Source organism: Patella vulgata, chromosome 2 (assembly GCF_932274485.2).
Source record: "Patella vulgata chromosome 2, xgPatVulg1.2, whole genome shotgun sequence".
NCBI lineage: Eukaryota > Metazoa > Mollusca > Gastropoda > Patellidae > Patella > Patella vulgata.
The window spans coordinates 85848015-85864572 of record NC_065880.2 but is presented as its reverse complement, the minus strand read 5'-3'; the positions used below and the strand labels follow the sequence as shown (position 1 = coordinate 85864572).

Here is a 16558-nt window from a genome sequence, read left to right as displayed (position 1 = left end):
TCATATCATCATGTTATATAGCAACTCTTCCAGATCCTAGTGTAATAGAGACAAGTAAAATGAAATTTTTAATTATAAAAGACGAAACAAAATAAGCTCTGGGTTTTAATAGATTATTACCAGAACTAACTTATTCATTATATTGTTGCTCTGCATTAATAATTTATTCAATTCCATTTGGGTCATAACCTCATAACATCTGCAATCTGATTGGTTCCACACCTGTGATTTGTGGAGGCTGCTTGTTTCCTTTACCGTCTTCAATTAGCCCAGGTTAGGTGCAGAAGAGTAGGACGTTAAACTCCATTTCATTTCATTTTGTTTCGTTTAAATTGGTTTGATGCAGATACGTTTCGATACAGTCAACACTATTGCTACGACTAACCAAAATATATGATAAGACATGACAGGATCACAACGATTAATCCTCGATTAAAACCACGATTTCAATTGTAGCACGAACCGTGACAGTGGGAACCTAGCATAAGCCACTGCAGCTCCTAATTAATGAGATTGGACATTGCTGCTGGTGTATAAAAAAAGCCTGCTCTATTTGTATCAAAATTTATTTTAATTACGATTTTAATCGTAGCATGAATTGTGATAATAATAGGAACCTAGAATAAGCCACTGCAGATCCTAATGAGATTGGGGGGGTTGGATGGCTGAATGGTTAGCGTGTGCGCGCTGTATCATAAAGTCTGTCATTGAGTCCACTGGCGTGGTTTCGAATCCCCGGTTGTACGTGGCAAGGAGTAGGGTCGCCTGTCCAACCTCGTGGGTTTTCTCCTGGTCCTCCGGTTTCCTCCCACTGCTAAAGACCCCTACGTGCAAGCGAATTATGTAAATAAAATTAAACCATATGTTAGTCCCGAAATGACCTAGTTTGTGTCGAGTGGACGTTAAACCCCATTTCTCTCTCTCTCTCCTAATGAGATTGGACTTTGCTGCTGGTGTATAGAAAAGCCAGCTCTATTTGTATAAAATATATTTTCATTTTTCTCAATATCTTTTATATTTTGTAGTGGGAACCTAGCATGAGCCACTGAAACACTCCTCTGTTTTATGAAATTTATTTTAATTTTTGTCGATATGTTTTGTATTTTGTAGCATCATTGTAGAAACTGTGGATATATATACTGTAATGAGTGTTCCGATAATAAGATGTCACTGCCTTCTTCTTCCAAACCAGTTCGTGTCTGTGATGATTGTCAGACATTTTTACTGCAAAGGTTCTCAGCAACATAACCATTCGACTCCTCCAGAATTTTTATTGTAAATAATTCAGCTTTGAGTTCAAAAATTTTGTAGTTTTTACGCCAAAAGTTTATTTTGTAGCTCGCATTCATAACCATTCGACCCTTCCAGAATTTTTACTGTAAATAATTCAGCTTTAAGTTCAAAAATTTTGTAGTTTTTACGCCAAAAGTATATTTTGCAGCTCACATTCATTAGCTAGGCATCATCTGTTTTTAGGCCTTTGGTGTAGAGGTGAAGGGTCATTTCCATATGGAAAATTCATCTATCGGGAATTCTCTAATCAGGCTCATGGGAATTCCCAATCTAATTAAAATACAGATCTATATTTCGTTTCGTTTTTATACTATCGATGGCCTACACTACATGAAGATCTAACTGGTTGTACTGGAAGGTCTTGTCAGGATCGTACGAGCAGCTTTTGATCCTATGACGTCAGACATTGATATATTAATCAACGTTGACGTTTCTTGTGGTTTACACACATTTCTGTGCATAGCACGGCAAGAACTCACCGTAACAGACCATTTCATTGGTTAATCCCTCACTTCAACCAGAACGCCGGTAAATATAACAGATCCTAGTGTAGTAAAGACAAGTAAAACAAAATTTTGAACTATAAAACCAAAACGAAATAGGATCTGATTGGTAATTAGATCAGAATGAATATAACTTTATAATTTTAATCTTCTTGTTTTAACAATATATATACCAGTGATGAGATTTCACCCGTATATTCCGGACATGTCCAACGCTATTTTCCAAACGTCCTAAATTGTTCGACCAGAAATATGCCCAATCGCACATCAAGACATGGTTATTATTATTCAAAATTCCAAAATTAATATAGTTTACTGAGTGAGTGTATAACTACCACTCAACCCGATTAGGCCTATCGTTGATAATAGGCTGGATTAATTATGTAATATATTCCGGACATGTTCGACCCTATTTTCCAAACATCCTAAATTGTCCTACCAGGAATATGCCCAATCGCACATCACGACATGGTGAATAATATTCAAAATTCCAAAATTAATATAGTTTACAGAGTGAGTGTATAACTACCACTCAACCCGATTAGGCCTATCGTTGATAATAGGCTGGATTAATTATGTAATATATTCCGGACATGTTCGACCCTATTTTCCAAACATCCTAAATTGTCCTACCAGGAATATGCCCAATCGCACATCACGACATGGTGAATAATATTCAAAATTCCAAAATTAATATAGTTTACTGAGTGAGTGTATAACTACCACTCAACCCGATTAGGCCTATCGTTGATAATAGGCTGGATTAATTATGTAATATATTCCGGACATGTTCGACCCTATTTTCCAAACATCCTAAATTGTCCTACCAGGAATATGCCCAATCGCACATCACGACATGGTGAATAATATTCAAAATTCAAAAATTAATATAGTTTACTGAGTGAGTGTATAACTACCACTCAACCCGATTAGGCCTATCGTTGATAATAGGCTGGATTAATAATGTAATATATTCCGGACATGTTCGACCCTATTTTCCAAACGTCCTAAATTGTTCGACCAGAAATATGCCCAATCGCACATCAAGACATGGTTATTATTATTCAAAATTCCAAAATTAATATAGTTTACTGAGTGAGTGTATAACTACCACTCAACCCGATTAGGCCTATCGTTGATAATAGGCTGGATTAATTATGTAATATATTCCGGACATGTTCGACCCTATTTTCCAAACATCCTAAATTGTCCAACCAGGAATATACCCAATCGCACATCACGACATGGTGAATAATATTCAAAATTCCAAAATTAATATAGTTTACTGAGTGAGTGTATAACTACCACTCAACCCGATTATGTTGATAATAGGCTGGATTGATTAGGTAATTAAAGATTCATTATGGGAGATTAGATAAAGAGCTAGCAGTTCTCACTATGATAGTTAAAAACTAGATAATGTAAAGGGAACAGGTTTTTCTGTGGCATACTAGGCAAATGAAGGAAGTTGCTAGGTTGTGTCATGGGTGTAACTGCTTACAAAATCAAAAGATTGGAATATCTAGTACAACAACAGGGAGCACATACCCTAGTAACTACAAATTTGGTCCTAACTCAATTTTGATAAAAAAAAAAGTCAGTTACTAGGTTTTGACGGAGAATTGGTGTCAGTCATTATCATATATGTGATAGAACTGGTTAACCACGTTCCAGATATAATTTTAACACAGAGATCATTGCTACGATAGATGCATTATGAATCTTTCAAAAAAGGGAAGTGACGAACGCAAGAGGAAAACACGAGTTATGCTTCTATAATATAACTGACTGAAGTAACAAGTGAAAACTGATACACGGGCGAATTTCTGCTCACTAACAATTCCCTTGAAGACCAACAGTTGTTATGTGAGGCTTTGAGTGGATATCTGATAAATTAAAAAAGTAAAAAAGTAACTGAATGTCATAAGATAAGGAAAAACGAGATAAAAAGAAATATTCTCTACATGTCTTTGTTTTTATTCATTCTATACTTAATAAAAACATGGTAATGCCCAGACTTTTTCTGTTTTTCTCGTTTTCTCAGTTTTAATCTGTTCTATTATGATAATGACTGACACTAATATTGTCCTTTAATATGTAGTATATTGAAACTTCCATGACTGTGACAAAATACCTTCTTGATGGAGGGATTTAACCATCCTATTTGTCAAGTTTTTGTTGCTTAGGGATTATTATTATGCTTTAAGTATGATTTTGGTGACATCGTCGGATAAATTTAAGGATTGAATTGATGATTAAGAATAGATTATTTCACAATTATCAAGTTCCTACACAAGGTGATACACAAGGGAGATAATCATAATGACTTGTAAATCACAACTTGTCACACTGTAAACTGGGTATCATTTAATTTTGTGTATCTAGCACTAATTTCTTTCACATTCATTCAATATCAAATATTTGTTTAAAAATTTGTAAAAATCATTTGAAATCACCAAAAATCATCTAATTTGTACTTGTGTCCATTTTAAAGCTGACCTTTCAATTTTGATAATGAATGATTGTTACAATCTGATTAAAATACAGATCTATATTTCGTTTCGTTTTTTTTTATACTTTCAATGGCCTCTACTACTTGAAGATCTGACCTGTTGTACTGGAAGGTCCCGTCAGGGGTTGTAGGAGCGGCTTTTGACACTATATGTATGACGTCAGACATTGATTAATCAATTAGCGTTGACGTTTCTAGTGGTTTACCCAGAGTTCTGTGCATGAAATGCCAAGAATTCACCGTAACAGACCGTTTCATTGGCTAATCCCTCACTTCAGCCAGAACGCCCGTAATATAACAACTCTTCCAGATCCTAGTGTACTAAAGACAAGTAAAACAAAATTTTGATCTATAAAAAACGAAACGAAATAGGATCTGTGTTTTTAATCAGATTGACATATATATCCCAGCTTGTCACATGACCTTAAAGTTTTGTTTTTAATATTAAGATAAATATTATACATGTATATATTTTTTTTTATGAACGATATTTAACATGGGAATGTAAATAACATGGGAATGGCATGTATATAGAACTACTTTCTTGGAGCTCATAAACAGACAGCTATCTTTTATCTATTACCAATTTACTTCTCTTTGACATTATTTTATACCGTCTGAAACTGTTTGTGGAAAGTACAGGAAAAAATGAAAAATAATGATTTCTGCGTTTTACAATCTAAATTAAACTTTATTGCATTCTTGATTTTGTTTTGGTTGGTCCTTACTACGTACTTGAAGATCAACTACGGTACTACGGACCTAAATGTTTTATATGTCTAAACAACATAGAAACAAAAGAAAGGATGGTCTGATATTAATCAAACTGTATAATTTACTGATAATTAAAAATTTGTAAGTTATGTAAATACCTCAAATGAGAAGTATTATTACAGATATATCAATGTCATAGTTCTGAAAGGTGTTTTTTATGGTTATATTCACTGCAATACCTAATGTTTTAGGGCATGTAAATTTCACTACCAGTCCATCAAGATGGGCAAATGTTGATTGAGATGAAAGCTCACTGCAATCAGATACAATAAATAGTAGTTTATTTAAAATTACTGAATTTGTAATATACTCTTCAAAAAAAGTAGGGGATATTGAAATGCAAATACCTAGGCAGGTTGTGATATGATAAATAGTCATGGACACTTGATATGCTTTGAGAGTATGTTCACAGATGAAGAACTTATCGCCCCAACAGAACCACTGAGCTGCACATGCAACACGCAATAGCGCCATACACTTGGTTTTGTATTGTTTCTGAATATATTTTAAAATTACTGAATTAATTAAATTTGTAATATTTTAAGTGAAATTAAATAAATAGTTGACTTCAAATGATTGAAGAAATGTAATATAATGTATAAATTATATGTATACTATATACCCTAAATATTCTCATTAATTATAATATTCAATATACACACACCTCATATTCTTCATCTTATTATTATGTATATTTTTGTATTTATCAGACTGGATGTTTATATAATACTGTTACTATCAAATACTTTACAAATAAAAATATTAATCGTTTTCATCTTTATTTCTTTGTGACTTTCCGACGTGATTTCCCCTTGTCAGTGGTGCAGAACGGAGGGCCTGACAAGGACAGCTGTGTAGTCATTCGGATGAGACGAAAAACCGAGGTCCCGTGTACACATTGGCATGCAAGTAAAAGATCCCTTGACAGTTGGAATTCGATGTAAGAGTAAGCCGTAGTGCCGCTGCCTTGGCAAAATTTCCCTCATAGCACACTGTATGGCGTATGCCCATCTTCATTAGCCCAGTTTGGAGCAGAACAGTAGGATGTTAAACCCCATTTCATTTCATTTCATTTTTGTGACTTGTAGTGGAGTCATAGATTTTGACCAAACAAGTGGTCTCGGACCAGAAATGAAATGAAATTGGGTTTAATGGTCTTCGTCAAAATACTTGACTCATGTTGGCAGCTTCTTTTTGGGGCACAAATCCAATATAAATGCATATATGTTCCAGTACATAAAACTTATTCTGAGTAAAGAATGGTAGCCATGGTGACTGGGTGAGTGCAGCACTAATTTGCTGAACAGGGGATCTGAGTGGTTTTAGCCAAAGAAAATTCCTTCGGATTTTCCATCGTAGCTTCCATTGTTGTTCGGATGGGCAGTATTTCCCTCATGACATATTCCTGTCTTGATTAAACATGTTTGTGTATAAAAGTAGGATGTTTAAACATGTTTTTGAAAAACTGCCCGTAAGATATTGGTGAGAAACCAATGTAAACTTTAAGTGACCATAGGAGGGGTTGGATGGCTGAATGGTTAGCATGTGCACGCTGTATCATAAGGTCTGTCATTGAGTCAGCTGGCATGGTTTCGATTTGTACTGCTAAAGACCCCTACGCACAAGCGAATTATTGAAATAAAATTGAAGCATGTGTTAGTCCCGAAATGACCTAGTTTGTGTCGAGTGAACATTAAACCCCATTTCTCTCTCTCTTTTAAGTGACCATAAGATGTTGGTAAGAAACTTTAAGTGGCCATAAGATGTTCGTGAGAAAGCAATGTAAACTTTAAGTGACCATTATATGTTGGTGAGAAAACAATGTAAACTTTAAGTGACCATAACTTAAAGATGGATTATGGAAGATTTAGATAAAGCGCTGGCTGTTCTTGCTATAATAGGTCAAAAATAGATAATGCAAAATGAATATATTGAAAATTTCATTCAAATTACTTTATTCTGGGCAAAGATATAAGCCTTTGAAGGTTTGATAAGATGTGTGCACTGATTGTAACCACCGCAGTGGTTGTTCGAGGCTTAGCCTTGTTTCACACCATTTTTAAATTAAATCATTAAATGGCCATACTGTTCTAATCAAATTAAAATCGGACCCATCCGAGGGCATCGAGAGTTGATTATGGCCTTGTCATGTTAATAAATGTCTAATTAATAGTTTATTTTACATTTAAGGCCTAAAGAAAGACCTGTAATAGGCAGATTTAACTCTTGCATAATGTATGTTTAAGTTGATTGATTCAAATCATTAAACACAACAGACCAAAAACGGTTCGCAGATGGGGTTTAATGTCCACTCAACACAAACTAGAAGCGTAGGGGTCTTTAGCAGTGGAAGGAAACACCCCCTCAAATTCAAAGAACATGAGTAGAAATGTTATGATTAAAATAATAAAGCTTTTTAAGACTGACCCAGACAATTGCAGAAAGGATGCCACTAGAAAAGCCAATAAATTCATGCAAATAGATTAACATTTTTAAGAACATTTGCACAAGATGGCATTAATGATAAGATATAGTCCCAAAGGGTTCCCATATTTTTTGTTTACTATGATTAAAATAATGTTTTCGACTAAAATGTTTTATAATGACAGTTGATGGTTATAAAACTCTATATTTAAAGTAGCTAACTCAGTATCATCCAAAATCTTCGACATTGAAAACACGATTTATTTGTCAGTTTAAATCAACATTGGTGTTGTGATCTTAACGGGAAAAGATGGCCTTCTGATATCCAATATTTAAAGACAAAATAAACATTTTACAATTGGTACACGAGCCCTATTTGTAATAAGGGACTCGAAAAACGAGGCTAGGCATATTCCACAAGTTATGTTTAAAACGGTGATGCTATATTCTTATCTGGAGAGCATGCCTAATAAATACTATCGGCGTAGACTGGAATAACCAGACGCTAGAGATTGAAATTTGATTGAGAACACTGGCGTATTTCGCAGACCGAACCTAACTGATTAGAAATTACAGTAAAAAAAGGAAACGATTTAATGTAAATCAATTTATATACATTCATACTACATTATTATATGTGTTGCGACCCATTTGTGTCAATTTCTAGGTCCCAAATATTAGGGACTTAGCTCCTTTAAACTTTATTCTAACATGTTGGTTTTTAAGGAAAACATTTAACCCCGACTTGGCTAATGAAGACAGGCATACGCCATGCAGTGAGGTATGCGGGGCATTTTGCCTGGACAGTGTTGCGCTATGGCCTACTCTTATATAAAAGGGATCTTTTACGTGCATGCCAATGTGTACACGGGACCTCGTTTTTTGTCACATCCAAACCACTAGACAACTGTCCTTGTCGGGCCCTCTGCCTACTGATGAGGGGAAAGCATGCCAGAAAATCCATGCGAACTTTCTGGGTCAACACCTGGATCGAACTCCCGATATCCAGCCAGCTTCTTACTCACTGAGCCACCGGGGCTCCATAAACTTTCTTGGCGAACACTGGGAGAAAACTCGCGACTTCCAGGCTAGCCAGCAAGCGTCTTACCCACTTAGCCACTGTGGCTCCTCAGATGTTAATGCATCACTCGCACACTAATAATTATATTCTTATTGATTTGAGAGAGAGAGAGAGAGAGAAATGGGGTTTAACGTCCACTCGACAACAACCTAGGTCATTTCGGAACTAACATATGGTTAAATTTTATTTCAAAAATTCGCTTGCACGTAGGGGTCTTTACACTGTAACCCAGGTATCGTTTAATCTTGTGTATCTAGCACTAATTTCTTTCACAGTCGTTTAATATCCAATCTTTGTTTAAAAATTTATAAAAACTGTTTAAAATCACCATAAATCGTTTAATTTGTACATGTGTCCAGTTTAAAGTTGACTGATTAATTTTGATAATGAGTGTCCAATTTACAAGTATTTAATTTCCTGATCACTTTCAAAAATTAATCATTATACATCAGTAATCAATTGGGTTGTTTATTTTTTAACAATGATTGAGAAATTAAACACTTGTAAATTGGACACTCATTATCAAAATTGAATGGTCAGCTTTAAACTGGACACAAGTACAAATTAAACGATTTATGGTGATTTTAAACAGTTTTTACAAATTTTTAAACAAAGATTGGATATTAAACGAATGTGAAAGAAATTAGTGCTAGATACACAAGATTAAACGATACCTGGGTTACATTGTTAGCAGTGGGAGGAAACCGGAGGACCCTGAGAAAATCCACGAGGTTGGAGAGGCGACCCTTCTCCTTGTCACGTACAACCAGGGATTGATTTAAAATGGCAAATATATAAATGAAGATGTTATACAATGTAATATTTTGGATGATCTAGTTAAAATTTAAAAAAAAAAAAAAATGTGTTTGTTTTGAGTGCTAGATCTACTTCCAATCATTAAAAAAGCATTAGAAGATATTTGGTAGGTTTCTTTTTATCAATCATAGACACAAAGGTGATTAACGACTACATTATTGTGATTTAAAAGCTAATTTTGAGGTTATTATCAGAGAAACTAAATATCTTGAACTTCTCCACGTATTGCTCTTGGGAAATAGAGAAAGACAAATAAGACTAAATACCGATTAGATCATTTTAGGATGAGAGAAATAGAGAGAGAGAGAGATGGAGTTTAACCTCCTCCCGAGACAAACTGGGTCATTTTGGGACTAACATATGGTTCAATTCTAGGATGAGAGAGAGAGAAATAGAGAGAGAGAGATGGAGTTTAACCTCCTCTTGAGACAAACTGGGTCATTTTGGGACTAACATATGGTTCAATTCTAGTATGAGAGAGAGAGAAATAGAGAGAGAGAGATGGAGTTTAACCTCCTCCCGAGACAAACTAGGTCATTTCGGGACTAACATATGGTTTAATTCTATTTCAATAAATAGGGGTCTTTAGCAGTGGGAGAAAACTGGAGAAAACCCACAAAGTAGGGAGGAAACCGGGGGAGAAAAGAGAGAGAGAAATGGGGTTTAACGTCCACTCGACACAAACTAGGTCATTTCGGAACTAACATATGGTTAAATTTTATTTCAAAATTCGCTTGCACGTAGGGGTCTTTAGCAGTGGGAGGAAACCGGAGAAAACCCACGAGGTTGGACAGGTGACACTACTCCTTGGCACGTACAACCAGGGAGTCGAAACCATGGCAGTTGACTCAATGACAGATCTTATGATACAACATGCCCCCACCCCCTCCATAATCACATGTAGAAGCCATTGAACTTACAAAGGTGAGTAAAGTTGCACAGATATAGAAGGCTTTTGCAATACCTCTGTGAAACAGATTGGGGAATATTTACCAAGTTTTGGCATGACGTCAATATGTCGATTAGGGACCATCTCAAAGTTTCAACATTTGGGTTAAAAGGAATAATTCACTGTTGAGTGAACGACACTACAGATAGAAAATGAGAAATTAAATGGGCAGGTGGGTGAGTACCGGTATTTGTAAATCTATCCAAGGTTATATATTCATTTTGGCGAAAGTGTTGAAATGTTTCCACTATCCCTTATGATTTATGGTTAAAATGAAATGAAATGGGGTTTAACGTCCTACTGTTCTGCTCCGACTAGGCTAATGAGGACAGGTATACTCTTATATCACATTCCATCTGCCAAGGGATCTTTTATGTGCACCCCAATGTTGACACAGGACCTTGTTTTTTTATACCATCCGAATGACTAGACAGCTGTCTTCGTCAGGTCCTCCGTCCTGCACAACTGACAAGGAGGAAACAAAGAAAATCCTGATGAACTTTCTCGGGCAATGCTGGATCAAACACACGACCTTCAGACTAACCAGCCAGTGTCTTCCCCACTTAGCCAATTTATGGTTAAAAAAAAGGGTAACTGATATCACTGTAATGTTGATATCGTTGACTAAGCAACAAATAACTGTTATAAATGAAAATATACGACACTAATAGATCAAAGTCATCAGTTTATATACATAATGTGTTTTAGTTAGGGGGGGTTGGATGGCTGAATGGTTAGCGTGCGCGCGCTGTATCATAAAGTCTGTCATTGAGTCGACTGGCGTGGTTTTGAATCCCCGGTTGTACGTGACAAGGAGTATGGTCGCCTGTCCAACCTCGTGGGTTTTCTCCGGTTTCCTCCCACTGCTAAAGACCCCTACGCACAAGCGAATTATTGAAATAAAATTAAACCATATGTTAGTCCCGAAATGACCTAGTTTGTGTTGAGTGGACGTTAAACCCCATTTCTCTCTCTCTCTCTGTATTAGTTAGTTAAAATTGTTAGTAATCAGGCAGTAGTCATTAAGTAGGTGTTTTGTCACTAAGGTGTTAAAACTGTGACTATTGAATGATATACACCTCTATTGTCCAGGTTTGTGTATTCAATTGTGATAGGTGTTATAAATAGTCACATTTTTTACAGCTAGTTACACACTTGCTAATTAATGACAACTGTACAATTTCTAACCACTTTCTGTACATACTAAACATTTGTTTAGAATACTGACCACTTATATGATTTAATGACAAAAATTGTAATTACTAAAAGGGCTAGCTTCATTAGTCAACGGTATCAGCTTACACGTGATAGTAGAATGGGTGAATAGCCAGAATATAGTACCATCAGGGGCGGAGCCAGGAATTTTTGCAGGAGGGGGTTGCCAATGTATTGAAATGGGCAATTATTCATGATTTTTTTTTTATTGTTGAAGTTTATATAAGTATGTACAAAATTGAAATGGGCAATTATGCATGAATTTTGTATTGCTCCTTTGAAGCTTATATAAATAAGTATGTACAAAAGTTTTTGCTTTATTACAATCTGCTAATGAATCATCTAGATATGACTAGTGTTGGAAAGGAGGGATTGGTGGGGGCAAAAAAGGTCCCACCCCAGCACATTTATTTCCTCTCAAGGACCCTGGTATCTGGATATACAAATTATCAAACAGCACACCACATATTTACATATTGCAAAATAAGCTATTGTTAATATTGCAAAAAGCCACTCAATCAAATATTCAATCTGAATAAAACACAGATTCTATTTCATTTTACTTGTCTTTACTACACTAGGATCTGGAAGAGTTGTTATATAACCCGCATTCTGGATGATGTAAGGGATTAGCCAATAAAATGGTTTGTTATTGCGAGGTGCACAGAACTCTGGGTAACCCACTAGAAACATCAACACTGATTGATTAATCATATGTCTGACGTCATAAAGCTCAAATGCCACTTGTATGACCTCTGATGTGACCTTCCACTACAACCGGTCAGATCTTCATGTAGTGTAGGCCATCGAAAATATAAAAAAACGAAACGAAATATAGATCTGTATTTTAATCATATTGTCGATTAATATAAGGCCATTTGAGAGAGAGAGAGAGAGAGAGAGAGAGAGAGAGGATTTAATGTCAACTCAACACAAACTAGGTAGTTTTGGGACTAACATATGGTTCAATTGTTTATTTCAATAATTCGCTTGCGCGTAGGTCTCTTTAGCAGTGGGAGAAAACAAGAGAACCAGGAGAAAACCCACGAGATTGAACAGGTGACCCTACTCCTTGTCATGTACAACCTGGGAATCGAAACCACGCCTGTTGACTCAATCACAGACCTTATGATACAGCGTGCACACGCGCTAACCATTCAGTTATCAAACCCCCCACCATTGTGGAAAGTATGATACAAGTCGTGTTAATTTCAATATGTATTTAATCTACTTTTTAAGTAATAATTTCTGGTTTTACAGTATTTATCTTCCTTTCTTTGGTATAAAAAATATATATAATATAAAATTTTATAAAATTATGTGATCGATATAGATAAATAAATTAAGCTTATAAAAACTTGAACAAGTATAATATAACAATTATTATTATTATTATTTTTCATCTTATATGGCGCTTCATTATATACGGTGATATTTCTAAGCGCTTAACAAATTTCACATCACAGTTTGTAATAATATTTAAACAAGTGTGTTTTTAACTTGAATTTAGATTTAACAAAAGTTGAACTTTCTCTAATTGTTTTTGGTAGCTTTTGATACAATTATTGATACATATATAATATATAACAATTATTGATACATATATAATATATAACAATTATTGATACATATATAATATATAACAATTATTGATACATATATAATATATAACAATTATTGATACATATATATATGATAAAACAATTATTGATACACATATATAAAACAAAACCATTATTGATACATGTATGAAATATGTAACAATTATTGATACATGTATAAAATATATAACAATTATTCACACATATATAAAATATATAACAATTATTGATACATATATATATATAAAATATATAACAATTATTGATACATATATATAATATAAAACAATTATTGATACATATATAAATTAATATAAAACAATTATTGATACATATATAAAATATAAAATTTAAAGAACTTTTGATTTCAGTTATTACATACACTGGGACTTCATTATAATGCTGATAATGCTTTACAGGCATTTAGTAATTTAACACAGAAATACTCATGGTGGAACTATTAGTAATTGCTTGAAAACTTTGCACGAGTTCTAATCGAAACATCGCCCAAATAAATTAGTAAGAGTTCTTTCATCCATGTTGGGAGTAATTTAATATTTTAATTAGTAATTTAATAAAGAAATACTTATGATAGAACAATTGCTAATTGCTTGCGAGTTGTATTCGAAACATCGCCCAGATAAATTAATAAGAGTTCTTTCTTCCATGTTGGGAGTACACAGATAACAGTGGGTCGCCAATAAGGTTTACTGGAGGGTTTCACTGTAACACTGTTAGTTGCTTCATAGTGAAACTTGCCTCATTGTAAACCACCTTACTGTGAAACTCTCTCTTTGTAAACCACCTTATTGTGTAACTCTCTTTGTAATCCACCTTATAGTTAAACTCAGTTCACAGTGAACACCTTATAGTGAAACTAGTCTCATTGTGAATCAACTTATAGTAAAACTCGCCTCATTGTAAACCACCTTATAGTGAAGTCCCATCCTGTATATTTTATATCACAACAGGGAAACAGATAATTTCCTTTTCCGTTATATAATATCAAAATGAACAAAACCATGACATTCAAAAACAAGTATCACATGAACACAACAAACTTAAGAGCACAAAGTAATATCAAATTACAAAAACCAATAAAATAGTGAAACACAAATTGTGAGAGAGAGAGAGAGAGAGAGAGAGAGAGGACTTTAAACCCCATTTTTCTCTCTCTCTCTCTCTCGCTCTCTCTCACTCTCTGAGAGGAAGAGGTTGTTTATATAAGCTATAAGCCATTAACTATAGCCCAATCCCATTCTCATATCCTCAACAAACATGTTGTCAGGCCCCGAGTTCACATGTAAAGCATTCTCAAACTTAAGTTAAGAATTTACTCAAAATTGTTTGCCTTATTTTAACTAAAATATAGCCCATTATAAAACTTTTGTTGTTTTAATGTATCAAATACATCAATTAGAAACTATGTATAAAAGCAATTGTGGACGCTGGACCGCTGGACGGGGCGGGGGTAACGACAATATACGACCACACTTCAATGTGGGCGTATAAAAATTGAATGGTCAGCTTTAAACTAGACACAAGTACAAATAAAACGATTTATGGTGATTTTAAACAGTTTTTAGGAATTTTTAAACAAAGATTTGATATTAAATGAATGTGAAAGAAATTGTTGCTAGATACACAAGATTAAATGATACCCGGGTTACTGTGTTAAGAGCTAAATATTTTTTTAGGTTTGCTGAACTCAATATAAAATCATGATATATACTATGTCTACTTGACTCATCTTTAGATGTGTAGGCTAATGACAGCGATGGATTGCTAGATCTTGCCTACAATTTCATTTGAACGCCCCTCAGGAACTTCAAAGTCAAATTGAAAAATTTTTTTACCGATTGCCGAGGTGATATAAAAAACAAAACAAAATAAACAAAAAACACTAGCATAATGATGAAAATTCCCAACAGTCAGAGTATTAGTAATACCTGACAAAGAGACAATGATTTATCAAAAAGTCAAGAATCAGTCCATTGACCTATTATTTAGAACCAGAAAAACTAATCACAACAGGGAGAGAGAAATTGGTTTAATTTCATTAAACACTAACTAGGTCTTTTTCTGTCTTACTTTTCTGCACCAACTGGGGTAACCAAGACGGCCATATGCCAAGTAGTGTCCTACAACATAAACATTACCCAATCTGATAAAAATATACATCTATATTTTGTGTCCAGTGGACATTAAACCACATTTCTTTATTTCTTTCTCTCTCCCTCTCTCCATATATTGATCGACAATCTGATTACAATACAGAACTATATTTCGTTTCGTTTTTTTTTATACTGTCGATGGCCAACACTACATGAAGATCTGACCGGTTGTAGTGGCATCAGAGGTCATACAAGCGGCTTTTGACCCTATGATGTCAGACAATTGGTTAACCAATTAGCGTTGATGTTTCTAGTGGGTTTACCCACAGTTCTGTGCACGTCATGCTAAAAACTTGCTTTAACAGACCGTTTCATTGACTAATCCCTCACATCATCCAGAACTTGGGTTATATAACAACTCTTCTACATCGTAGATTGAATTTTGCCTAGACAGCAGCTCTACAGCCTACTCTTATTTCAAATTTATTTATGTACACAGGACCGTGTTTCTGTTGTTCATTTTACCAGGCCCTGCAACTGGCACCACAGACAATACCAGGCCCTGCAACTGGCACCACAGACTCTGCAACTGGCACCACAGACAATATAAGGAACAAACCAGAGACGACATGGTCAGCAAGCAAGCAAGCACCTTATGTACCGAACCAATATGGATCATATATGCATAAAACAGTTACTGTAGACGTACTGAGTATACTGAACATATGCGGGCCTCATGTGAGGCAGTGCAGTTGGTGCATCGCCCCTGAGCCCATAAGTCTTGGGTTCATGAATACCAAAGTTCAAAAAATGAAATGGGCAATTCTGCATTAATTTTTTAAGCTTATTTAAGTATATACTATATGAAACAGCCGTGCAAAATTTCCATCAAAGCATGGTGAATGGTGTTTGCCCGTCTCCATTGGCTAATGAAAAGCTGTGTTATAGAAGAGTCCAACTGAATGCACTGTACAGCTTTATACTAAAATTGTGTTATAGCAGACTTCAACTGTATGCACTGTACAGTCATCCTGCTCTTACCCAACTATTTACAGTCACAAAACTGTTTCCACATTCGGTAAAGTGGGTTTGTTTCAAGTTGTTTTAAGTGCAAAAAAATATTATCAATGACAATCAAATATTCTGGCCATGAATTATCCTAACATCAAGTGGTTTTATATAAGGCATCTAGAGGGGCGTCCATATCATTTTAACACATTTTTCTACTTAAATCTATGTGATTCAAATATAAATGATGCTACTTGAAAGCAATGAT

At 34.8% G+C, this 16558-nt stretch overlaps 1 protein-coding gene across 2 annotated transcripts in view; it reads left to right on the top strand.

Moving 5' to 3' along the window:
• Positions 1-5853, top strand: part of LOC126812095 (RUN and FYVE domain-containing protein 2) — an 86047-nt gene extending 80194 nt beyond the window's left edge. For both annotated transcript variants that reach the window (XM_050538328.2, XM_050538329.2), the window contains exon 16: positions 1111-5853. In XM_050538328.2, coding sequence (XP_050394285.2) covers positions 1111-1248 — 138 coding nt within the window. In that variant the 3' untranslated portion in view covers positions 1249-5853. The remainder of the gene's footprint in view (positions 1-1110) is intronic.
• The last annotated feature ends 10705 nt before the right edge of the window (positions 5854-16558 follow it).